This window comes from Toxotes jaculatrix, chromosome 14 (genome assembly GCF_017976425.1).
Source record: "Toxotes jaculatrix isolate fToxJac2 chromosome 14, fToxJac2.pri, whole genome shotgun sequence".
NCBI classification, from domain to species: Eukaryota; Metazoa; Chordata; class Actinopteri; family Toxotidae; genus Toxotes; species Toxotes jaculatrix.
The window spans coordinates 10,209,001-10,234,790 of record NC_054407.1 but is presented as its reverse complement, the minus strand read 5'-3'; the positions used below and the strand labels follow the sequence as shown (position 1 = coordinate 10,234,790).

The 25,790-nt window shown below is 41.6% G+C and overlaps 3 protein-coding genes across 7 annotated transcripts in view; 1 reads left to right on the top strand and 2 right to left on the bottom strand.

The window, feature by feature from the left end:
- The first annotated feature begins 156 nt into the window (after positions 1 to 156).
- On the top strand, positions 157 to 2,159 carry LOC121193087 (transcription factor jun-D-like). Its single transcript, XM_041055214.1, has one exon. The coding sequence runs from the start codon at positions 440 to 442 to the stop codon at positions 1,379 to 1,381; it is 942 nt and encodes a 313-aa protein (XP_040911148.1). The 5' UTR covers positions 157 to 439; the 3' UTR covers positions 1,382 to 2,159.
- A 339-nt stretch (positions 2,160 to 2,498) lies between these two features.
- On the bottom strand, positions 2,499 to 10,480 carry LOC121193089 (ras-related protein Rab-3A-like). 2 transcript variants are annotated; one of them, XR_005895259.1, is made up of 6 exons: positions 10,405 to 10,480; positions 8,104 to 8,328; positions 6,413 to 6,531; positions 6,015 to 6,139; positions 3,865 to 5,467; positions 2,499 to 3,810 (listed from the first exon to the last, which is right to left on the bottom strand). XR_005895259.1 is itself a non-coding variant. In XM_041055216.1 (5 exons), the coding sequence occupies exons 2-5, from the start codon at positions 8,326 to 8,328 to the stop codon at positions 5,277 to 5,279; spliced, it is 660 nt and encodes a 219-aa protein (XP_040911150.1). In that variant the 5' UTR covers positions 10,405 to 10,480; the 3' UTR covers positions 2,499 to 5,276. The 2 variants fall into 2 exon arrangements, 1 of the variants encoding a protein (XP_040911150.1); XM_041055216.1 differs by having other exon boundaries at positions 2,499 to 5,467.
- A 2,306-nt stretch (positions 10,481 to 12,786) lies between these two features.
- The window catches only part of pde4ca (phosphodiesterase 4C, cAMP-specific a), a 48,841-nt gene continuing 35,837 nt past the window's right edge, over positions 12,787 to 25,790 (bottom strand). For 3 of the 4 annotated variants that reach the window (XM_041054392.1, XM_041054394.1, XM_041054395.1), the window contains 15 exons: positions 23,711 to 23,902; positions 22,775 to 22,819; positions 22,090 to 22,126; positions 21,281 to 21,354; positions 21,131 to 21,183; positions 20,501 to 20,613; positions 17,131 to 17,224; positions 16,846 to 17,018; positions 16,630 to 16,728; positions 16,258 to 16,422; positions 16,046 to 16,145; positions 15,722 to 15,876; positions 15,503 to 15,625; positions 15,205 to 15,387; positions 12,787 to 15,042 (listed from right to left, as the gene is read on the bottom strand). In XM_041054392.1, the coding sequence (XP_040910326.1) occupies positions 14,536 to 15,042; positions 15,205 to 15,387; positions 15,503 to 15,625; positions 15,722 to 15,876; positions 16,046 to 16,145; positions 16,258 to 16,422; positions 16,630 to 16,728; positions 16,846 to 17,018; positions 17,131 to 17,224; positions 20,501 to 20,613; positions 21,131 to 21,183; positions 21,281 to 21,354; positions 22,090 to 22,126; positions 22,775 to 22,819; positions 23,711 to 23,902 (2,113 nt within the window). In that variant the 3' untranslated portion in view covers positions 12,787 to 14,535. The remainder of the gene's footprint in view (positions 15,043 to 15,204; positions 15,388 to 15,502; positions 15,626 to 15,721; positions 15,877 to 16,045; positions 16,146 to 16,257; positions 16,423 to 16,629; positions 16,729 to 16,845; positions 17,019 to 17,130; positions 17,225 to 20,500; positions 20,614 to 21,130; positions 21,184 to 21,280; positions 21,355 to 22,089; positions 22,127 to 22,774; positions 22,820 to 23,710; positions 23,903 to 25,790) is intronic. The other variant, XM_041054393.1, reaches the window with a different exon arrangement.

The following is a 25,790-nucleotide window of genomic DNA, read 5'->3' as shown; positions in this document are numbered from 1 at the left end:
TATGCTATGACATCAAACCACAATGCATTGCACTGTTTGTAGTTTACCTAGAGTCTCCATGGCAATAAAGACCGGTTCGGCCCCTTTATTCAAATTGAACCGGAAACCAACGTCATTTTGGGCCAATCTCCGCGCTCTGGAGTGACATAATGGAATTTTTAGGGCTAGAAAGCGAGCGAGGTCTGGCGCTGCGCATAGCAGTCGTGCCATCGGGAAAAGACAATATCATCCGCGCGCAGGAGAGACACATCAGAGCCCCCTCAGGCACAACAACAGTTAAAGTGGTCGACTGATCTGACTGTCTGATATTACACAAGAAGAAAGATAAGGAAGCGGAATCACCTAAAATAAGGATCAGCTGATTTCCTCATGTTTGGATGTGCCTGATCAACAATCGTTAATGCGTAACGTTCAACACTCCCTCATGTGAGGGTGTAGAATGGAAACGACCCTCTACCCAGGCACCGAGGTGAATACTCCGAGGGTTTCCAACATCTATTCCCAGACCACGATGATGAAAAAGGAAATTAATCTGAACCTGGACGACCAGAACTCCGAGCTCAAATCAAACCCGCTCCGGGACACAGACGGACTTCTCAACTCACCGGACTTGGGACTCTTGAAACTAACCTCGCCTGACTTGGAGCGCCTCATTATCCAGTCCAACGGTTTGGTCACCACCACCACTACCAACCCGACTTCCCAGTTCCTCTACCCGAAGTCTGCCAGTGACGAGCAGGAGTTCGCGGAGGGTTTCGTCAAGGCGCTGGAGGATCTCCATAAGCAGAACCAGCTGAGCGAAGCTGGCTGCGTCTCTGTGGACAGACTGGAGCTCCTCGCGTCATCCAACGCGGTCGGGTCGGCCGGGCTTCAGACATCAGACCTTCCTGTGTACACTACTTTGAACGGCTATGCGGCTAGTCCGCTCGGAGCCACCACCCTCAACTTCTCCACGGACACCATCCCCTTCCCGCCGCCTCCGTCTCATCTTGCCAACGCGCAGCAACAGGCGGCCGCTGCGGCTGCTCTGTCACGACTCCAGTCTGCCGGTATGGTGAAGGACGAGCCTCAGACGGTACCTGACATGCAGAGCTTCGGAGACAGCCCTCCTCTGTCTCCAATTGACATGGACAACCAGGAGCGCATCAAGGCGGAGAGGAAAAAGCTGCGGAACAGGATAGCCGCCTCCAAATGCCGCAAGCGAAAACTGGAGAGGATCTCCCGGCTAGAGGACAAGGTTAAGACCCTGAAAACGCAGAATACCGAGCTGGCCTCCACAGCCAGCGTCCTCAGGGAGCAAGTAGCCCAGCTGAAGCAGAAGGTGATGAACCATGTCAGCAGCGGATGCCAGCTTTTACCAAACCAGGTCCAGGCTTATTAAGTCCCAGTAATGGTGCTCTTCATGAATGTTTTTTTCCAGCTCTAAATATGCTCTGAGGATACAGGCCCGTATTGTGAGGAACACTTGTAGCCTATAACCCTCATCAGAGACTTAATGCGAGGCCATTGTAAGCGCACCCTCCAGATACAAGGCTGTAACTGAGAAACGTTTGCATTGCTCTGCATAGAGGTGAACAGGCCTTGATGAGAGCTGCAAGTCAACTGGAAAATGGCAGGTTATCCAGCAGCAGGTATGGGCTGCAGCCTCCTCTGATTCATGAAAATCTGGCAGTGTTATGCAGCAAAGAGACTTATTTTTGTTGCCCTACTTTTTTTTTTTTGGGAAGCCATGTAGCAAACTGCTATCCAGTGGACTGGCCTAGGATAGCGTTTATCTGTGTGTAAGCTGGACAATCTCAGTAAGAGTGCAAGTGTCACCAAGTGCTGTCATCCACTGTGTAATATAATGCCTTACTTGTTTACAAGCACTTAGCAATGACAAATATATATATATATTTTATTTACTGAAACATTTCTTATTTTGCATATGGTCTTATTTCTAGTTTTTCTTTCATTATTTTGCAAAAATGAACACTGCATGTCTTGTCGCTTCTGTGTACAGTAACCATTGTATTTTTCATGATGGTGGCTGCCGTGTAGTTGTTCAGTCACCAGACTTCCATGAATGTATGTGTACGTACTGAGAAACCATATGTATCCATGTGTTATGGACTTTCAAGTCTCTACCTGACATTTATTAAATTCACTACATTACTACAGCTCATGTGTTTCGTTTCTTACTAAGACGAAGGGCTTTGCTTGCTTTATTATTGTTCGAAGGCACATTTTGAGAGAGTGAATGCATCATTTTAAAACTTTACATTCATCTTTTCGTGTACAGTTGACACTGTGGGTGTTGCATTAAGTGCAGTAGAGAAGCTGAACCAAACCATAGATGGTCAAACAGCTGGTAAGGGCAGAAAACAAGACATTACTGCAGTATAATGCCCTCTGGTGGGCACAATAAAATTTACTCTGATCCATTTCTGAAACATCACATGTGCACTTCTTGTAAACCACTGGCCTTCAGGAATAACTGCTGAAGCAACACGAAACTCCAGCATTTAGAATTTGTTTATTGATTCCTCATTTTAGCAAATCTGGCATTACAGAATTACAGCACAATTCACACAACTAATACCTGACGGGCAGAAAATTCCTATTTACAAAGGTTATTTATGACGGGGGGGAGGCAGAGGAGGGGGAGGAGGAGGAAGAGGAGTGTTGAACAGGACTGATGCATGTTCCTAAGTCATCGGCAAGTTTACAGCTGTAGCAAAACACAATAAATAAAGTAACAAAAAAAATAATAAATCAACAAACAAGTCAAAAGTAACCAATGCAGTAAGAGTTACCACTTTTTTTTAATGAAGTGTTCAGAGTATTCAGTTTACTTCCTAAAACATCTTCTTCCCCCTTTTTGAAGATACTGCACAGAGTAGGAAAGCACTATCAGACACAAGTTTGTCAGTACAAGTCTAACAAATGTGTAACAGGTACTCTTTTTGGCTCTAAATTTATTGCCGAGACCTCTTTGGAAAGTAGAACTACTACAACCGCCTTTATACAAACTGTACATTCACACGCCCACGTACAGTACGTGTGTTACAAACCTGCAGCAGGGTTGCATGTTGCTGATATTTGGGTGTGGAGAGAGAGAGAGAGAACTGCTATTGCTCTGTGAGAACAGTCGGCTTCTATCAAGTCTGAAACGTTACATAACTGATATCAAAAGACAAACTTCCCACCAAAGCTGCGTGGACACGATAAGAGGCTCTCACACTGGAATGTTTAACACACAGCATGTTAAGCTTTGTGTTACTCACTGTAAGAACAAATACAGTTTCATTTAAAAGACGGAACGGTTTAAGCAATTGAATACTTTTGAACATCCCTTTAAAAAGTCAAGTGCAGATTGCAATGCATCATCTAGGAAGAACACTATCTTAAAAATAAATTATAAATAATACAAAATAAATAAGTTATATTTAGAAACAACTGTTGGTGTTGAAAATATTTCCGCATGCCTCAGCACATCTGTGAACATATGATTTACAGTTGGATTGTACTGTATACACGAGCAGACAAATCCCTAACTTCAGCATCAGAGAGTGAAATAAAACTCACAATTCCACATTTAACATGCTTAAAAACATCTTGTGCCCCCGCCCCACCCCCGACAAAATAAAGGTGAAAATATCATCTACAATGACATACTGTAAGAAACTAGCTGGTGGCTGATGGAGATGGCAGCTCTGTGGTGTAACCAGTGCTCACACTAAATCACATGCCTTTCTAGTGAGCGCATGTTGTATGCAGTGAATGAAAGTCAGTACAATGAGAAGGGGCCATGGGCTTAACATGTGAAACCTTTAGCCCCAGTCGGTACTGAGACTGTTGGACAGATGGGTTTTGAATTCAGACAGCAGCTCATACAAATAACCATTCAGTCACCCATCATCGATTAAAAACGTCAACAGCATGAACCTCTCTCTAAAGCACAGGTGGGAATCCAATATCCGAACTCATTCAGATTGTGTAATATGTTATATATATGTATTTTTTTTATTATATATGCATTAAAAAATGCACATCTATTGGCTATTAAACATTTATACACTCTTCTCTGTGTGGTGAAAGATATCCCTTATCCTTTTATTTTGTCATGTCTTACAAAATAGTAACAAAAGTAAAAAAAAAAAAAAAGAATAAAAGAACTAGAAATAAAAGTCATAACCTAGCAGCCCGAGAGGCTACGCAGCTCTTTACAAAGTGGTTTCAAAGGCTGGACAAACCATGCGACTGACACTGCCATCCATAGAGCACTCACAGAAATTTAAAAACAACTGTTTAAAAAATCTGGGAAGAGGCTCACAATGAATCCTATGACAATGCAACCTGACTAGCAAACTGATATGAGTGAGGTTTGCTATTCTTGCATTCACATCTAAAATAAAAAGTAAGACGAACTTTCAAATGACCCTGTTTGGACGTCAAACTTGGACCGTAATTATCTGTGGAAACTCAATCACAACACTGGGAAGGACGGGAGACTTCACATGCTCAAAACTACACCCAACCAACTCAAAAATGTTTAAAAAAATAAAGAAATAAATAAAACAAAACATCAACTCTATCCACAGCAACAAACATATATTCTCAATGGGACTAAAAGTTAAAACAACCGCAAATAATTTATCATAGTATTTATTCTAGTATCCATTTAAGTTCTGAGGCGTTAGGGCTGCGTGGGACCTGGACATGGAGGAAAATATCCTTCCTTCAGAACCTTTTAGTGTTACACCCCAACTGCAGACACGTCAATAAGGAACGATGGAGTCTCAGCCTTGACTGGCCTTTTATAATTCTGTCAGCATAAAGCATAGTCTGTGTGCATGTGAATGTATGTGTGTGTGTGTGAAACAAAGACAACTTGGGATTGTGGATACCTTTGCCGAACTTTCCTCACCCCTCTGACTATGTTACCACTATCACATATTTTAGCGTTACACAAAATGAACTAAAAAATTCAGATGACATCTCTGAAAACACCAAATCTTTGGGGAAAACCAGCTCATGTGGGTAGTGAGGGAGATGGAGAACTAAAGCAGCCGGGCTATGTGACTCTGTATGGCAGTATTTGAGTGCATGTGCTTATGAGAAAGGAAGAAAGAGAAAGCAAGAGACAAACTGAATTTAAAAAAAAACTACGGTCTGTGGATTTCTGGACAGCAGACAGTGTGTGTGTGTGTGTGTGTGTGTGTGTGTGTGTGTGTGTGTCTGTGTGTCTGTGTGTCTGTGTGTCTGTGTGAGTGTTTATGTGTGTGTACTTGTGTTTAGCAAGCACAATCCTGATGGGACCTCTGAGGCTGCTCATTGAGCTGTGGCCCCTGTTTGGCTCCGGTGACGGTCGGGTCGTTGTTGTCCAGACTCTCTGTCATCCTCTCACAGATGATGTCCACCAGTCGCTCGAAGGTCTGCTTCACGTTAATGTTGTCTTTGGCGCTCGCTTCAAAGAACTCAAAACCTGGCAGGAGGGGTGAGAGAGGCCACAGTTACAGTTATTGTTCCAGTGCGAGGCTTATCCAGTTAATCCACTTATCTCATCATGTCAGGACACATCCTCCATTTCAGATTTGTGAACGTATTTCTAAATGAAATATATTCATCAAGTCTTGAAAACTAATTCCGTCTTTTCAGATCATACTTATATCTATAGATATGAATGTTTTAAATTGTGTCTAATTAGTCAGATTATATATGATACTCTGACTATATGTTTCTGATGATACAGTCTCCAAAATGAGGAGGCTGCTACCAGGCTTCTTTGTGCATGCTTCCTGATGTAGTCTGAACAAACTGACAGTTAAGACTCATGGTAGTATGACTGACAGGCAAAGCTGTTTTTTTTTTAAAAATTTGTGATGAACAGTAACTGCTGCCAGAAATGTAGTAGCATGAGTCAAAACTACATATAATTTTCACTAACGCTCCCAGCAGAGGGAGATAAACACCAGGCGTGGGACAACAAAAGAAACATGGCATCCAGTTCTCTTTCTGACCAGTTGACTCACCCAGCTGTTCGGACAGCTGCCGGCCCCTCTCTGAAGCCACCACTCGTTCATCCTCCATGTCACACTTGTTCCCCACCAGGAGCACCTGAGCATTGTCCCATGAGTATGTCTTGATCTGGGTCGACCTGTGAGCAGATACAGCACAGGTTGGTCAGGTATATGGACTCATAACAGATAATTAGATTAAACCAACTTGTCTGAAACCTGTGAGACTGTCTGAGTACTCCTGTGGTTCCACTATGTGTCTAATATCTGCAGCCGCTGATCTCAGAAGTTCTGCTGTAGGAGAGTACTGTACCAACAACACGAAAGCTCAACAAAATTTAAGAATGACGATTTTTAGGTTGTTCATTTGCTGCCTTCGTACACACGGACATGCGTACTCAGTTGTCCCTCACCAGTCTTGCACAGCGTTGAAGGACTCCTCGTTGGTGATGTCATACATGAGGATGAAGCCCATGGCTCCCCTGTAGTAAGCTGTGGTGATTGTCCTGTAGCGCTCCTGGCCAGCAGTGTCCTACACAAAGACACATGAACACCACTGCTTACTCAACTGTTGTTCTTGAATATGTATACAGTGTTATTGTTAGAACCAGATGAGTTTAACATTCAGATGAAAACATATACATAAATATACCACAACACTGTTGTCTCAAGGACATGGATGCGATGACATTTTGTCCAGGGATGGCCTTCCATTGTGATGCCCACGTAGAACTTAAGAAGCACCGGTAACAAGACAGCAAGGTGCCGTATTTTTTTGTCTTTTTGTATATGTCACTCAGCACCTGCAAGCAATTTGCAGCTGTGCACGTTTCTCCTGATGAATGTCTAGGTTTAACATTCAGTCAAACTCCCATGGGCATTAGGTATTCCTCTGGTGTCGCATGTAATAAGCAGCTGGTCCCAGGGTCAGGCTTCATGGCTCATGTTAAGTACACTTCAAGGGTATTTCCATTACACAGCAGATGAAGTGATTCTGGGGACTGGAGAGGCCAGTTTAACAGCTGGGAATCATTAGAGATACATGATAACAGGGACTGCTTAACGCACAGATGTGATGGGGACAGCGAGAAAAACATGCATTCTTACTAAATACGATCTGCAGGTACTAATGAAAAGTGCAACCCTGGTCTTGTTTGCATGCTTGTTGAATTATATGTACTGTAGAGCTGAAACGATTGGTGTCGAACATTATCCAGTTGCAGCTTCTCCAAAGTGAGGATTTGCTGCTTTTTCGGGGTTTTACACCATTGCTAACTGAATGTCTTTGGATTTTGAGCCATTTTGTCAGACAAACATTACATTACCTTGTACTATGGGAAACTGAACTGAATGTTTTCTGACATTTTACAGACTAAGGGATTGTTGAGAAACTAATCAGCAGATTAATCGTTAATGAAAATAATGGTTAGTAGCAGCCTTACAGTGTGTCAGGGATGTTAGTGCTGTTGAAACCTGCAACTGAATATCACTATATTGTTAATAAACACACTGTTTGAATCCTGTACAAACCTTTCTGTAACAGCATTTCTAACATAAAAGAAACCATTAAAAGTAAGGCAGTAGTGCAGACTTTTCTTATTTCATATCGACACATCTAGATAGTTTTTCTAACCGCACTGTAGAGTGTCCCACATCACTGTATTATGGAGGGAAATATAAATATTAAATGTGACTTTGTATGAGCAGATACAGAGAAAACACTAAGTATGTAATGGAAAATAAATAATACAAGTGTGAGGCTATGGACCACACACCACCATAGACCACCTGTTACACCCTTACTTCTTCCATGCAGCCTGATTCCAGACAGCACAGTTCAGGACAGGGGCGTTAAATCCAGAACACAAAAAAGAACCAAGAAGCGAAGCAAGGTGAATTTTTATTTCTTTTACGAATTCCGGGGGAGTTCCAAGTAAAGCTCCAGCCACAGCATCTGTTTTCCCTAAATATTTTTCCACACTTCTCGTCACCCTCGTAAACCCTGCTCAACCTGCTCTTGGAACCACTAGGCAATCTGATCCTGGAGACCTCAGCACATCTGTAAGCATGTACTGTACTGCATGTGCTGTGTCCACTTCCTCACCCAGATCTGCAGCTTTATCCTCTTGTCGTTCCTGTAGATGGTCTTGACCTTGAAGTCAATGCCCACTGTGCTCACAAAGGCTGGTGTGAATGAATCATCTGCATAGCGGAAAAGGAAGGAGGTCTTTCCTACGCTGCTGTTGCCGATGATGAGGATTTTAAACATGTAATCAAAGTTTTGGTCCGAGGACTCCTTCTGTCCGTATGTGGCATTTGCAGACGCCATCTATGTAGGGACAGAGATCACACAGGGATCAGTTACAAAGAAGATGCTTAAAGAAACACTGTTCTTATTTACAGTTACTGCACCAAGTAATAGAAACACCTTGCAATATAACCCACTACAACACCACCACCACCACAAACTATGGTCACAAATATAAAAAGGTGGATTTAAGCCCGTCTGACAGTGTCTGCACAAACTAAACATTATATAAACTTTACAAAGGCAGAACTTATAGTAGAGCTGCTCCATCAGATTGTGCAGGTATTATATTCATGACATTGTGTTCAGCCCCTGTACTTACACTGTCATACACAAAACCTCTGCCACTGGCAGAAACATCTCATGTTTGTCTTAGATAAATGGTGAATATGAACAAGGAAAATGTACAGTCTTGTCTCTTTATCATTTTATAAAATGCTACTGTTCAGGACATATGACAGATTAATATACTCTTTGACAGTACGACTGCATAGTTTTGTATTCATACCGATTTTGATTCAAATGATCTATGCATGTAAACCACACTGCAACCACATTCAACCGAAATGAAAGAAAGAAACTATAGACGTGGAGAAAAGAAAGATCAAACCTCTGATATGACCTAGAAACACTCTCTGAAACATATTTTTGACTGACACAGCAGATTTAAACATCCTTTGCCTATACAGTGATGTCAACACCTGAAATACTAAACGTGTAAACAATATTTCAGGGGTTTAAGTTATTCAAATAAAATTATGCAAAAACTTGGCTTTATGTCAAAGGCGGTCAGATGTAAAACAAGTCTGAGGAAAAAACATCAAATGACAAAATACAGATTAGGGTTTGGACTGAAGAACACAGGTGAGCATTTTCGAACCTTCTTCAAGAAAGAAAGCGTGCATGGAGAGGGATTGGTAACTGTCAAATACAATATGTCAAATAGCAAATTCATTTAATGTACTCAATGTTTAATTATCTTAAGTTGGCTGGTTGTTGTTTTGCAAACTCATATGTGGTACACGCGATGATAACTATTGCACAGGAAACCCAGACACTGATCATCATCATCATTATTAACACAGACAGCGGTAAAGCCATCTGAATTCATATGACATGGTAAAACATCCTTATGTTTAACCTCATCACTTTAACCAGTGATAGGGTTAAACAGTGTCACTGTCTTGCTGGTTGAAATCGAGCTACACTCCATATGGTTCCCAAACAGCCTCCTTGACATAGCTTTATCAGGGAATAACATGATGCAGCCGTTTCCCCGTGAGGCTGTGTCAATATAACAAGCCAATACCTACTCACAGCCTTAAGTGTTTCCACTCCATGTCAATAGTACTAGTCGGACAAGGAATACATACCTCCGCCCCACGCAAGATAAGAGGACGGAAGTACCGAGGCTTAGCAGGCTAAGCATCAGCTAAATAGACTATCCCTTCCTATCCAGAGAGGGCAGGGAACCTCCGTGGAGGAGTTGGATAGCCAGATAATTATGAATGACCATATGGTTGGCTAGAAATTTCCTTCGAGGCCACAGTAAATTAGAGAAAAACTGACAAACTGTCCACGGCTGTAGCGTCCTGACCACAACATACTCCCCCAATTTAAACGGCCTTAAACCACATCATCTATCCACAACAGAGCGTATCTGGCGTTAGCCTGCTAGTGGTGAATATAGCTGAAACGGACAATCTGGCTCATGTTAGCTGGAGAAAAACCTAGAAAATGCTGTATTAGGAGTTCTGTTATACAGTACCACCCGCCTACAGTACAAGTCAAGCGATGGATACAGAGATGCAAGCAATACAGATAAAAATGCAGCTTTTAACCTTAAAATATACAGGTAATTAGGCTAGCATCGCTACCTTTAATGCTAACACGGCGTACCGTTACCAGTATTTAAAAGTGGCAGCAGCAGCTAGCTAAGCATCCCAGCTATGTCAAATGAAGGTTACTGTTCCTTATTTATGACAACATTTTCAATCTAAATCCCGTTGCTCATAAGCGACAAATTATCCGCATGCCATCTGTTGCTACTGCCAGACTTAACACAGCCCCACAATGACAAATGAGCGCAGGCTTTACCCTGAAATGTGTGTTTTTTCCTCGGCTTCGCTGCAGCAGCTAACCCAGTGCCCAGCTTTGCACCTGCAGTAGCTCGTGCGTCTGTTGATTGACAGCCCCGGCGTAAGCGGGTGCAAACAGACGGTGAGGATGATTGGCAGGACGACTGACCAATCAGAGAAGAGAGGCCGCTCATTCGCACAGAGCCCCGCCCCCACCTCTTCTATTAATTATTAGATTTTAATTTGCTATTATTGATAAGAATGAATTCTTGTGATTTGTTGAATTTGGCTTTACTTCCTCATGATCCCATGTCTGACCTTTATGAAGAAACTTTTCTGTGCAATTCTTACAAAAGTGCAAAGTGTAAGTCTAGTTTTTAGGTACTGCAAAGTACCTAAAAACTGAAAACTCTAAACTGTAGTCTGGTAGAAATATAGAATTTCATAAAATAGAAATACTCTAGTACAAATACCTTAAAACTGTAGTTAAGTAAATATAATCAGTTAATTTCCACAGGTGCTTAAAATACAGTATTCCTTTTAATTTCATCCTCATGTTTGTAGCTTTGATATGATTAAAAATCATCTTATTCCAAACTGCCTGACAGTATAATATACTTTGTCTTGTATGTCATCTTGTTCTAACTCTTCAGTAAACTTATGTGATGTTTATACTAATTAAATATTCAAATCCCAAGCCTTCAACTTTCAGCCATATTTGCTATTTTCAGAAAATTTGGGATTTAAAATAAAGTTCTGTGGGTTTGAACAATGATGGCTGCACAGTATGACTTCATCAGCAGGCTGCTGATTGTTAAGAGATTAATATTATGTATAATGACTGTGAACAAAATGAGTGATAACTGTGATATTTTGTTGCTGATATCCTGATGCCATTTATGTTTGGATTTTTGAAAATACTGTAAATGCTTTATGATTATTCTACATTTTTAATTTTGTTTATGTTTTATTATTTAGTTTCCCCATAAAAGCACAAAACAAGATATTGAAGAGTGAAGAGTTCTTCCTTTATTGGCAAGGCATACAGTTCTAGTTGGAGAGAGGGCTAATGCACCCGCAGTTAAACAGCAGATTTTGGATTGTCAAAGCTGCAGAGTCTCAGTTTTTGACCCATATTCATAAAAACTCTAAGAAAAGAAATACTGATCTGGGATGACTGTTGAGGCGGTGTGACTAAAGTCTCTTCACTATGAATCAAAGAAGTCTCAGATCAGCACACTTACTGTGATCTGACCAGATCAGTGGAAACAGAGGAAGACAAGGACAGGAAAGATGTTTCAGAAAACCCAGATGGAAATCTGTCACTCAACTATTTTTATATCAAGAAAAACATGAAAGAGAACAGTTTTGCTTAGGTATAATGTTACTTGCAGACATAAAGAAATGAAACAAGAAGAAAAAATGTTGAGTAATAGTTGAAATCTGTCCTGTTTGACTTTCTCACACATCAAGCTACACATACACACTAAACCTCAGACTAAAAAAAGTCTACTGCTCCATCATTTCTGACAGATAATATAGAAATAATAAATAAACTGTACATGAAGCTCAGTGAGGAAAATGTACAAAATCAAACAATTAGTGACACGCAGAGAGACAGACTGAATCTTCGAATGCTGTGCTGGTTAAGCTGTTGTTAAATAGTCCTTAGTGTTGAAGGCATCCTTGAGTGTTGGTCTGTTTGGTGCTGTTTATGGTAACAGATAGGATTGCACATGTTTAACTCCAGCATGTCAGTGAACACATCTATGACGAGCAAAAAAAAATCCCAAATTTGAAAATAAGGCGTAAGAAAAAAAAACAAAACTTTAAGCTCGTTCACACATTAAAACATGATTAACTCTGTTGCATGGTAATAAAATAAAATAAAATAAGTTTCTCCACAGGTTAAGGTTTGTAAGTACTCTATAAACTCTTCATATTCTTTGAATCCTGCAGCCAATGTCATGCATTTCAACAAAACACTTTTTTTTTGTACAGTCAATTATAAAAAGAACAAAAAACAGCTTCAGTCCCTCCAACATCCAACCTTTAAGAGCTGTAGTGGTCCAGCCCGTGCAATTCAACTCAATTACCAGGCCATTTGCCATCAGAAAAACAGTGAAACAGTCACATTATACATGTTTAACTGTACTGGAAGTGCAGAACTGTAAAAGTACCATACAAAGTGCTTTGGTGTTTTTTTTTCTTAGCAAATATATTTTAAAAAAGTCAACCCAGTCATTCACACTCACACAGACACGCACACACAAAAACCACATCACTGTTTTAAGACAATATTAGTTTCAGTTACTGTTTGAACAGAAGTTAGAAAAAAAAAACAGAGACACTAGGGTCAGATTGGCACACAGGGTGCTACAATCAACCAACTTTATCAGTCAGTGATGGAAAGTAGCCAGTGGCAAAATGGAAATTACAGTACGGGTTGTGTCATGCTTGCTTGGCACTTGTTTTGTCATTGACTATGTCCCTGTGAAGAGCGAAATATTGATCAATGAGAGGAAAAAAGATGAAAATAAATTCTGGCACAGGAAACTGTCTGCAAACTCCTGGGTTTTTATAGTGATGTGAGCTTGCTTCTTTGCAGCATGTATGCTTCTAACACACTGACCTTATCAGTCTACTAATTTATGCAAGTGGATGTTACCAAAATCGGTATTTCAGTTGGTGGATGCTGTGTTTGACACACTGTGTAGTAACAATAATGGATTTGAATAGATAGCGGGGGTTTTTTGCATGATGTTTGTGCTGGTTGCCTTACAGTCAATGGCAAACTGTTTCTCAGTCAACAGCCTCCAATGTGTTCATGTTTTGGCTCAAGCCCTTAAAAACCACAATGAGGACTCGCAATGAACAAAACTGTAAAGTGCTACACTTGAAGGCAAACTGATAAAATGGATGCCGAATATAAAGAATGCAAACAAACATTACCGGAAAAAAATAAATCAAAACAAAATTAATAAAAAGAGCAACAAAACTGAAACGTAACTGATATTTTGGGTACTAGTCCTACAGTTAAATACGTTGTGAATGTATTTTCCATATAGGCCCATACAAAACCATGCAAATCTAATGCAAGAACTTCAGTTCCACTGGTCGACACTAGGAGGCACCATGTGCACAGTCCACATTGCCGTATATGTAATTCCATGACTGTACAACACTACATTGGCCCTGGCTCAGTTTTGTTGCTGACAATATCATAGTTTAGGATAATAAAAAATGGAAATAGTAAGCCTGAAACAACTGAAAATCTCAAAATAATATGTACCTCCAACCCATTCATTTTAATCATATTCCTGTTTCAAAACAACTGCCTGCTGAACACAATTAAACGGGCTGTGCAACATCAGCTGAAAGGAGAGCTACGTATGCAACAGTAATGATAGAGTCACTCAAAATGTCTGCTACATTTAAAGTGTTCTGCATAAAATCATGCCCAGCTCCTTTCTGACATTACTTTGCTCACACTGCTTTGGAGTCTGCTATTTACTGAATCTTCATTTACTGGGTTTCATGGTGTACGGACCTAAATAAAGGACAACGGAATAAACAAACAAACAAATAAACAAACAAACAAATAAACTAAAAAGGCAAGCAAAACAGCATTGTCCCTGTAAATTGCAAGTTTGGCAAGATGTCTTACAAGACTTAGTCGTGTTTTCACGGACATTCATCATTTCCTCACTTTCTTCACAAATACTCCAAAAGAGGAAGACAGTTCTGTCATTAGTTGTAGTAGACCTTGGGTTGGCTGGTAAAAAGGGAAGTTTTCTTTTCTTTAATAAACTTCTCATTGTCTCTGTAGAACGTCATCCACAGTATGTCTGACTGAAAGACACAGAACACAAAGGACTGGTGAGAAACTTGGTTTCCTGTCCTCTCTCAGTCTATCTGTCTCTCTCCAGTGCAAGTGACTGCTGTGTAAAACTGCAGACTTTCTTAACACCCCCCAATCCCGTACACACTCCCGTACTCTGCACCCCAAGGCTTGCTGTCACCCTGTCCACGGAAACCAGAGGTGGTGGTGTTTGGTTGGAGTGGGAGAAGGGGAGTGACAGAGGATGAGGCACCAAAATCAAGAAAAATAAACTAAAAAGGCCAAAAGAAAAACAACTTTTGACCGGTGCTATGTGCCAAGTCTGAAGCGTGGTACCCCAGAGACGTCTTCCTGGTCTGTTTCTCTTTCTTCTGCCATATCTTTATCAGAGTCTAAGGAAAACGTCCTGCCTGAATCAGTTGTGAGCATTTTGGGGAGCCGGTGAGTCTTAGCAGACACTGCGTCTAAGCCACTGCCAGAATCAGTTCTGTAGAGTTCAGACCCCCTGCTGCCACTGTAGCCCTCCTCCTCCTCAGGTGGACTCTCTGTATCAGACTCTCCTTCTTCTTCCAAGGTCAGCTCAAACTGGAACTTATCGGTGGAAGTGGAGCCGCTGCCCCCACCAAGTGCTGAAGCTTCCCCTGCAAGGGCTCCCTCCTCCTGGCCCTCTGGGTTGGGTGAAGGGCTGTGGGGGATCATGCTCTGGTACCATTCTCTGTTATCCTCTAATGTGTCCAGGATCTCCTGAGCATCTGGGTGGACCAGGTCAGCCCATGTCTCCCACAGAGGATGAACAATGTAGTCAATGAAACCCACCTGGAAGGGAGAGGAAAGCAGTGGTATACGTGGTATTTTTTAGGTATTTCTCTTTTTTTCGGTCCCGTTTTTATTTAATTTTCTTCTCTATTTTAATTTAACACTTTATAATGATTTGCAACACATAACATGAATTACGCGCTGCGGGCATCTCTACTATACCTGGTTCTTCTCTATGGAGGCATTGTGTTTGTCACACATGGGGCTGATCTCCATGCCCTTGTCCCTCTCCCTGTCCCCCTGGGTGAAAAACTCCACCATGATGCGGTCCGTCCACTGACGGTACAACTCAAGAGGTTTGGTGGGGTTACTCAGGTCTGCACAGTGCACCATGTTCTGAAGAACCTGCGGAGACAAAGGAACAGTGTGTGAATATCAAATGAATAAGCACCTTTACAGCAGATTAATCTTATTTATTTATTTATTTACTAATTTTGTTGTATGGTAAAATAGTTCTCACCTGTATGCGGTCTGAATAGTTGTCCAGGAGCAGGACTCCTAGACTGGTGACTTTCTTAGTCTCCACCATGGTTTTCAGGTCTGCTAATAGGTTCATGTGTTTAGACATGTCAGTGGCCAGCACCTGCAAGAACATCAATTGAATTAAATCCATTAGAATTCACTGTTTAAAGGTGAGAAGAAGGAAATCCGTAAATGCAGTTGTCCAAAGTTGTCTTACCATGTCGATGACCATTTTGCGCAATGACTGTCTCTGTTTTTTGCTGAGGTTCTGAAAGATGTCACAGTTGTCTTCCTGCAGAAGCTTAAAGCCTACGGCCAAGTGGTGATTCTCCAGCACTGACGAGTCATTGTACATCAGGGCCAGCTCTGAGTCTGAAGGCAAAAAGGCAAAACAGTGTTAAAACAGAACTGTAAACTACCTGAATGTATAACAAATCACATTCTACACAAATACGTGTTTTTAGGCACCTCATCCATGCCGTCAAAGACACTCAGCACCCACACACATTCACATAATCCCTGTGCGGCTATGTAAACTCACTAGTGTTGATGAGAAACTGATTGGAAACTCCAGGGTGATCCACATCATGGATGGCGCTGGCAAACAGAGCGGCGAGGATCTCCAGGTCAGTAAATACAGCCTTGGATAACACACACAAGAAGGCATGGACAGTCAATATGTGTGTATGTGTGTGTCTACAAATGAACTTTCTATCTGCTCTTTCTCTTGGATGAATTACACTGACTGTCTACCTCCAGTGCAGGTGTGGACAGCAAGACATGTGTGGACTGGACCACGTCAGCAGCATGAATGTTGTTGTGGTAGGCCACGTCAGAATGGTAATGATCCTCCAAAGTCATCATGAAGGTAATGAAAGTGTCTGCAGGAATCTTAAAGGACTTCAGCAGGTCACGTTCCTACAGTAGCAGGAGAGAAAGAGCACGTCACCCACTGGGTCAGTCAAGGTAAAGATCAATCATTTATTAAAATTCGTCTGTTAGGTCATTGTCTCATTCATTCATTTACTCTCTTGTTCACTCATTTACTGTACTGAGTGTTTGAGGTCACACAGTACAAGGACCATTAAGTGTTTAAGAAAAGTACAGCATGTTGAGATGTGTTACCTGGAAGATGGTGTACATGGTGACCGTCAATGGGCGATTCCCAGAATACTCAGAGACCTTAAAGATGTCGATGCCCCATCTGTTTATGTCCTCCAACTCCTGCAGTGAACAAAAAATATTTTTACAACATGATGTGCAAGGGTGAACATATAGAACCAGTTGCACTGAAATGATAAATTAAAAATATTTAATGAATAAATTAACTAGTCCTCGCACCTTGGCTAAGAGTCCTTCCTGGCTGGCGTTGACCCCAAAGCGAGGGATGGTGGAGGGGGCGAGGCTGGGGCTGTGGGTGGCCTTCTTCACACCACTGATCTGGGACATGGGCCGCTTCTTCTTATCCTTCTCCTTGGTGGGGGGAGACATGATGTCCATGTCATGTTGCTTCTCTGTCAGATAGAAACAGACAAACTAGTCATATAGATCAAATATGACTTGATTTATCTGTATTTTTAGGTTCATGTACAGCCTTTTGTATTATGCAAAGTTGAGGTGTTTTACCTAGGAAGGTACTAGAGATGAACTCAGACACCTGGTTCCCTGAACGGCTGGTTTCTGACAGCTGGGTGAGCTCTCGGTTCAGCATCCTCTTGAACTGGGGACACAAATACACACACCACACCACACCACACACACACACACACACGTTTTTTTGTTTGATCAAACAAAATGTGTGCTACAAGTGAAAGTGATTTTCTGCTGAATTAATGATGTATGTGTAACATCTCTGACAATACACACTGCCACAGCCAAAAGACAATTCATAATACTTGATTCTCCTGTGCTTAAAGGCAGCAAATGTCACTCTGAATATGCTGAGAATTAAACTTAATAGAACACAAAGAGCGTTTTCTCTGAAGGAACAAATGTAGTAGAGTATGTCACTCTCAGAGAAACTCATTTAAACACAGACAACCATTAGCTTCGGAGAGGAAACACATTAACAGAGTAATCTGCCCAGAATGGTTGTATCAACAAGACCTACAATCTCTGGAGCGCACATGTGTGTGTTGCACGTCACAGGCAATGCAGAAGCTAATGATTGGACACAGAAAAATGCATGGCTGACTTTACTCACAAGAAGGCTGCCCCCAAACAATCCACAAATCTAAATGGAAGACGTCTAAGAGTCTCAGAGGATTTCAACCACTAGTTGTTCACTCTCATTCACAAAACAAGCAACATGTGAGCCTGGAGCTCGTCTCGTCCCCTCCCACCCAGGTCATCCCTCGCCTCTGCTTACCTGAAAGAACATCCACGACACAGAGATGAAATAACTCACTTCTGGCATTTCAGCGCAAAATCAAGCATAGGAGCAAAAATGAAACTGAGTGAGACAGCTGAGCTTTGTGGTCGTCCTGTGAGACTGCCTGATCGACAGAGAAACAGACAGCAGGGACAGTTTGTGCTCCTATACTGCCTGCCTGAGTAAAATCCACTGCAAGTACACAGTCCATGAGTTAGTGCCTTGAGAGCTTTGATCAGGAAGACCTGAACAGATGAAAAAAAAGCAACTGTTCAGCGGTCCATGGAAGATCAAGAGAGTGGAAGCATTGCTGTGGGAATGCTGTGGGAATGCTGTGGGATGCGAGGATGCAAGGCAGAGGAGCCACACTCCCTCGCTTCCCCTGACTCTCCCTCATTCACTCAGTTACTGCCCGCTCCTGTATGTGTGTAAACAGAGGGAGAACGAGGTACTCTAATCCCCGCCTCCTTCCAAAAATGCCTAAGAATAGCAGCCAATCAGGCGCCTGCTGCAGCAGAGGCCGGGAGAGACAGAAGTCCCTCACTGGCCAAGAGATGTACAAAGTAGGCAGGGCTGAGTGTGTTGGAGGCGGAGGTTGTGAGAAACACCATGTGCACCAAGTTTGAAGAAGATATGAAGGAAAAGCTTTGAATGGATGGGGTGGGGGGGGATTTCATTCATGTAGCCAAAAATAAAAACAGAACACTTCGTACCACAAAGATGCGGGTACATTGACCATTATCATGAATGTGATTATACACAGAGAATAACAAAATATTCTGATTTAGAAATACGCTCAAAGCTGGCTGCCTGCATAATGAAAACAATATGTTACTGTGTGTGAAAACAAGCAACAACTGAATGGAAAAAAGCTCTGGTGGCACATTAAAGTCACACATTTTGGTGACAAAAAATTAGTTAATCTTCCAAAGTTTGGTTAACCCAACTTTTTATTTGTTAAATTACAGTTTAACTATGTTTTTTAAGCGGATGTGAAATATTACAAGATAATTATGATTATGATTGTCTCATTATGCCAATGAAGGACAGGGAGTCAACAGTGTACTCAGTTGTATACTGAGTCCTAAGCCAGTGGTCACTGTGAACAGCTTGTGAAAAATATTGTGAATGGGGTGTACTGAGCATTTCCTGAGCTGAGCTTTTCAAACATAAATATTTCAGTGGTCCAGAAAGACCTCACTCTTCCTCAAAGACACCTTTGGGGGTCATTAGAGATGTAATTTAAACAAACCGTTTGATAAGGTCATTAGAGATGCAGAAACCAGGTTCGCTCCGGCCTCCCATGCATCTGCCTTTGTTCTTAAGTGCCAGCATGGATAACTCATCCTCACTGACTGAAGCTGCTCATTGACTGATCTGCAGTAATGGGGTGGAGGTGGGGTGGAGGTTATGGGGGGGGGTCTTGCCTCCCACAAACTCTGCTGCAGCCACGTGAGCATGTGGCATGTGTAATGGTATATGTATCCAGGCAGGGAATGTATGTGATGGGAGGCAAGGCGGGCAACGTACATGTATGAAGACGGGAAGACGTGTGTATACGTTTGTGTGCTAGTATGAAGAGCACGTGTATGTTGTGTGGGCGGTCTAATCGTGGAATCACATGTGTGCCAGGCTCTAGTCTGAGAAAGGCGGAGGAGAGCAGAGGGATACATGGAGGAAGGATGGATGGGGGGGGATGCCGTTTTCAGCTTCAGCTCCCACTACCTCATTCACATTTTTCTGCACATGAGTGGGGGGAAGGGTGTGTCTGTGTGTCTAGTCTCTATATGCATGGATGAAACCATGCCGCTCATTCATGGAATAAGCCTCTCTCCCATCCGCTGACGGGTGGGAGATTCTATTCATATTTTCATGATGGATACTCTGTATTAGTGAGCTTTCAGATTTGTTTAGGGATCAGTGAAGGCTAACTGCACTTACAGTACATCACACACAATCCCCGGGCTTAGTGTTGTACTCGGAGTTCATTCTAATTTGAGCAGAAAACAGCTGTGTGTAGCCAAAGATTCACATCCATTAATGAAAAACTGATGAAAATTATCAACACGTTTTATGTATTACTTTTATTATCCGTTCCTCTAAAAAAATGCTGGCGTAGTTCATCACAAAAGCGAAAAACCAATTCAATTAAATGAATTTCACTGTTGAACTTTGGACATTAAGAATGGGTTTATATTTATAAATATTTCAGCAATCTGGGGCTAAAATTGAACTTTGGTTAAATGCTGCATCCACTGAATTAGATTTAACTTTTCCTGTGTGATGTCAAAATATTTTCAAATTACTTTTGATTGGAAATCCATTTTTAGAAATGTACTACACTCAACGTTAATGAATTCTGGGTCATCGACTGTACTGAGTTTGACTCTGACCACCTTAAAAATGGCAGCAAGATGCACATGACTAATAAAATCCTTCAGGGTGATGAATCACAGTACAGATTAGAGTGAGTGCACTGCAACCTTGTCCTGAATCTGGCTATGTTAAATGTTAAGCTGAGCGGTGTGGCAGTGTGTATCTACCTTTAATCCACTGACAGGTGTGAATGTTCAGTATATCACTCTGTGTCTAACTGTTTTAGTGTCCCGTATTATGTTAAAGTACCTTGTTTGAAGCCATCTCGCTGACAGAGTGTCGGGTTTTCAGGGTCTCTAGTTGTTCCAGACACCAGTCCAGCTCATCTAGAGTCTCTATGGCCAGCTGCTGGTGAGGCTCCTCTGCACCAGATAAAGACAGGAAGGCATTATGGGATGCATTCAGCTCTTAGAGAGGATTCACACACCGTTCACATTCCAAGAAGATTTTTAAACTGGAACTTAAATTGGGCTGTGAACCTACTGTTCTCACTGTCAGAGAACAACTGTTAGAGCTTATCAATGGTGGAATACAACTAAGGACATTCACTCAAATACTGCACTGAGTACAAGTTGAAGGTACTTGCACTTTACTTGAGTAATTCCACTTTATACTTTGACTTTATACTTCTACCCCTTCTATTCTATTCTTTCATTGTGGTATTGACTTAAATAAATGATCTGAATACTTTCACCCACTGCTGTACATAATGTATTTGTGAATGACATTCATTTACTGATTAAATCACTGTGATGTGTTATCAATAACCCAATTCACAAATTTAATCCTGATAATGTCCTTGTTGTTCTGTGAGTTTCTGACCAACGTTGATTATAGGATATTGATTAGTAAACAGCCCATTCTAATGCCAGTACCAACCTGCGAGGCTGGTCTTGCACATGGATGGTGGGTTGCTGCCTGAGGATCGCGTCCTGTCAACAGAGACCACCCACAGTCAACAAGGGAAAAGACATATCATGTTGATGGTGAGATAACTAGAGGATTCATGAAGCAGCCAAGGGAACCTACTTGCTGGCTGTGCGATCTTGCTGGCCGGTGATGACGGCAAAGTTACTTCGGACTGTCCTCAGGCTGGCGAGGACCTATGGGATAGGAACAAAAGACTGAATGGACTTTTATCAATGTGACGTGCATAGCTCTTGTAATGAAATCACAGATGTCACTTCACTAATGGCCTTAAACACTTGCACACGCCTTCACACAATTCATCTTGAACTAGATCAAGTGCTTCTTAATATGAATTGCAGACAAGCCTTTGAAAGCAGATACTGTGGCTTTCTTCCTCCAGGCTGATGTGCTACACAGGCATTCCCCTCTCCCTTTCTGATGTTTTGATGGCATCACTGACACTCCTCTATGTCATGTCTGTCACTCTATCTGCAGCCAAACACTGAGTCAGCACACAGGGAGAGCTCACAGAGTATCCAGTGTCCAGACCTGACCCATGTACAAGCCTTATCAGCCGGCATGCAAATTTAAACAGCATGATCCAGCAGTATTGGATTCACGGCTTCTTTCTCTGTGTAAAGTGAGCACAAGTGTGACGCACATCCCACGCAAGAGCCAGGCAACACCAGTGGGACGCCTGATCCTGTCGCAGGGCCAACATAATGCTAAGGGGCTGTTCCGGCTGAGCGGTAAAGCCCAGTCTTGTACCATCTGGAGTTTTTCTGGTTTTTTTTTTTTTAAACGCCTCCTGTCTTCAGCTAACAAGTGAACGTGACCTTCTTTTTATTTGATCATCTGGCAAATTTTCAGCTAGCATACGACGGAATATAGCCTCCAAAGATTGGATGGAAAGGTTTCAGAGGACTCACCTGTGCAAATGGTGTAACAATCATGTCTTCTGTGTGTCTGCAATACAGAACAGAACACACAAGACAACAAGGCATCAAAGACACGAAACACTAACTGCAGGACCAATGTATAAGCTCCTGAAAATTTAATAATTCATCTGAGTTAACTAAAAGAGACTGAACTTAACTTTGTTCAGTATGACTTCTAGTTCATAGTTTAAAACGTGAGGTTGTCTGTGCAACCAGGCAGACATAAGTAGTTATCATATTTACTTGTCAAATATCCTCATTCATCACTCCATAATTATTCTGTAAAAAATATAGCTATGTGAAAAAACAAATATGTCATGCACTGCGTTTCATAATAAGGTTGGTGAGGAAACGGACTGGGGTAGGCAGAAGGGTGGGTGATTATAGGTATGAACTGGTAAATACTCACAAGTAAATAAAACCACAGGGTGTGTTATTATACTTGGCTGGTTTTGATTAAGCGTAACATGCAAAAATAAACCAAAAAGAACTGGGTTTTTTAGAGGGTGGGTCTAACAAGGGTCACAGGTGAGGTGTTTGATATTTAGTCACGTTTGTAAGAAGGGAGGTGGGAAACGGCCATGAAACCATCTAGAGGGAATGCAGGACAGAAGGATTTCAAGGGGGACAGAGTCAGTGTTTTTATCTAGTTTTTGTTTTATCAGGTTCTTCTCACCGAGATGACAACCAGTTGACCTCCCAGTGCTTCAAGCTTTCTTCCCTTCAAAAACAGATAGGTGAGAGTTGATGAGGACACCTGTGACTGCTTACTTTACAAACTTGAACGTGTTAAGGCAATATGAAGTTGGGAGGTTTGGTGGTGGTGGTGGGGGGGTTTGGGGGGGTCCTGGCTTTGGGAAATAATTGAAACATAAACAGCAAAAAAAAAAGAAAACAGACAAAAAAGTAGCCTCCTCTTTCCAATGGTTTGCACCCCCAGTGAAGCAGATTTCACACACGATTTGTGAAAATCTGCTCAGACACATGCAATGGCCAGCACGTTATAATTCTGACTTTGCAACATATAAAATTGAAATACTGAGACAATAAATGCATCCAAATTTGCTCAAGGTAGATCCTTCCTATGTTTCTTTCATCATTCATCAATACTATGAAAGAGAGAGCCCACCACATAAACTGAAGCCCTTTGACTTCAGAGGTCTCTCTAGGACACCAGAGAAAATGCAAAACAGTTTTTTTCAAATTTGCAAATAATGTTGAGACCGCAACTGTTTGCTGCAGCTTGTAAGGGAGCCAACCCTTAAACCACTGCACCATATTAGCCCTCCATCCAGTGTGGAAAACCTCTCAGCACAAGAAAGACAGACAAATAGAAAAATACATGAACAGACATGTCTTTTTGTTAAATTTCTTAAGTGGAAAAACTATTTTGTATTCAAATATGAACAGATTTACTATATGTTGTAAAAGTAAAGCAAGAAAAGCCTGTCTGGTGCAGGAACTAATGAGATGGAGTGGAGTGTAAATGAAGGTTGTCACAATCTTGAATAAATCAAGGAAAACATACTTTGCTAAACACACAACAAACAAAAAAAAAAAAGTATAATATGCATTAGCGTGTCTCCTGTTCCAAAAATCAACATTAACTTACAGGTCACTGGCAGTGGAGGAGTTTCTGGAAGGACCTTTGGGTGAAAGGTCAAAGTCAGAGTCAGAGCGGTACAGGAAGGATTCCCGCCGCTGGCTATGGGGAAAGTTGGCCTGTAAGACCAGACCAGAGCCAGGGCTGGCCTGGGGGTCCAGGGGGCTGCGGCCCACCGACAATCCATTCTCCACATCAAAACTATGGAGAAAGAGAAAGAGAGAGAGAGGGAGGGAGGAAATTTACTGAGGTTAGATGACAAATTTTATGCATGAAAAAACAAACATGCAGATTTTATGCCAAAGCATGGAAAGGAAAGGAAAAACACATCCATCCATTCATCCATCCTGGAAACATAGTTCTTCATTTAATCTTGCAAATATACTCCAACCAGAATTTGGACGTATCTTCCACAAAATGTCCGTGGAGACCATTAATGCGTCCAACAAGAAGCATGTTGGCCTGTGTGATTCTGTTTGTAGACACATCAAACAAATCAATCGACTGAAGTTCATCACCATGTGATTATTTATAGCATCAGACAGGAACGTCTGGAAAAAACACTGTCAACAGTGTTATTAGAAATACACTGAGTGACTGGTCATTACAATTTGAGCTGCTACTGTGGTGTCCTCTTGAGCAAATTAGTTTCAGTAGATGCTGCAGGCAATATGAAAGTGACAGTGAGACAAATAAATGGATCAATGAGGACAGAGCCACAGATGTCAGATTCCAACTGGTGACAAAAATGTTACTCTCGCAGCCATAGACTGTCCAATTAACTCTCTTGAAAAGGTAGAAATCCCAGTCTCTGCTCCAGTTAAGAGACTGGTGCTGCTCCAGTAACAATGAAAGGGAGAAAATGAACATGAAATACAATACTCCATATCCAAAAATATTTCAAGCTTTCATCACTGGTTAAAAACAGTCAGCTATTTTTATCCCTTGAACAGGAAATAGTGTAATTTAGAAGGAAGCGTAACCATTATAAACCAGTAAAGACCACAATAAGAGCTAAAAATGATGAATTTAACACAGCGACAAAAAGGATATGACGGTGTGAAATATGTGGGAGTGCAGTTATCAAGTCTGATCTGATATATCCTATAAATGTGTTTAAATTTGTCTAACAATGGGTGATAAGAAAAAAAAACAACAAAATTAGACTTAAACCACAATGAGTGGGTGTTAAGAAAGGCTTCTAATTCTGATGGCTGCATGTGCGCCTTCCTGCTGTAGCTGGACTGGACTGATCATTAGCCTGAAAAAAAAAAAAAAAAAAAAACATGGACTACATCCCGCGCTCTTCATTAAAGGTGTAAAGCCTGTGTGGCTAATGTCATGCAGGTGAGGTATAAGTGTGAGCATGACTAACCAGGGGAGGTCTGCATGTGTGTGTGTGGTGAAGGACTGTGAGCGAACAGCGAGTATAAAATTAGCAACGGAGTGTTGACGTGGGGTCATGTGAGTGTGAGTCTAAAAATAGCACAGCGTTCAGGTGAGGAGGAGTTTCCTCCTGATCAAACACGAACCAAACATGGAGAAAAACACCAAACAAAGGCACAGAGAACCCCTTCTTCACAGTCTGGGCACGTTTCCGCCTTGATCCACATCTCTATTTTCCCACAGCCCCTCTGCTGACATGCAAACCCGGAGAAATTCTGTCAGACTGCAGCTCCATTTGGCAACATGTCTCCTTTTCTAAACAGTCTGAGGAACTCCAGAGTAGAAACCCATGCTTTAGTAAAACAACCATGAGCAGAACATGGAGGATTTTGGAGGAGCAGATGCTAAGACACACACTTGATATTGTTCAAATAAATACAGCGAGGGAAAAAATAAAAATCTATGAAACGCAAGACAAACAGAAACCAGAGTTTTGGGCTCAAGAGTGGTAGCTGGAGATGTCTGTTGATGATAAGTGTGGGAAATAATAAAACATAATACCAAAACATCATTATAGTCACAAGTACATCACAAATTCCAGGACAGAGTCCTGAATAACACAGCTCCAAATACACTGTGCAGCTGTGTAAGGTCTATATAATAAAGACTATAAACCAAACACCACACAACAGAATAGACCTTT

Coding starts and splice junctions, on each gene's coding strand:
- LOC121193087 (XM_041055214.1), top strand. CDS start 440: ATGGAAACGACCCTCTACCCAGGCACCGAGGTGAATACTCCGAGGGTT.
- LOC121193089 (XM_041055216.1), bottom strand. CDS start 8,328: ATGGCGTCTGCAAATGCCACATACGGACAGAAGGAGTCCTCGGACCAA. Junction 6,532..8,103: donor GGATAAAGCTGCAGATCTGG/GTGAGGAAGTGG, acceptor GTCTTTGTGTAG/GACACTGCTGGCCAGGAGCG. Junction 5,468..6,014: donor GCAGCTGTCCGAACAGCTGG/GTGAGTCAACTG, acceptor CCCTCCTGCCAG/GTTTTGAGTTCTTTGAAGCG.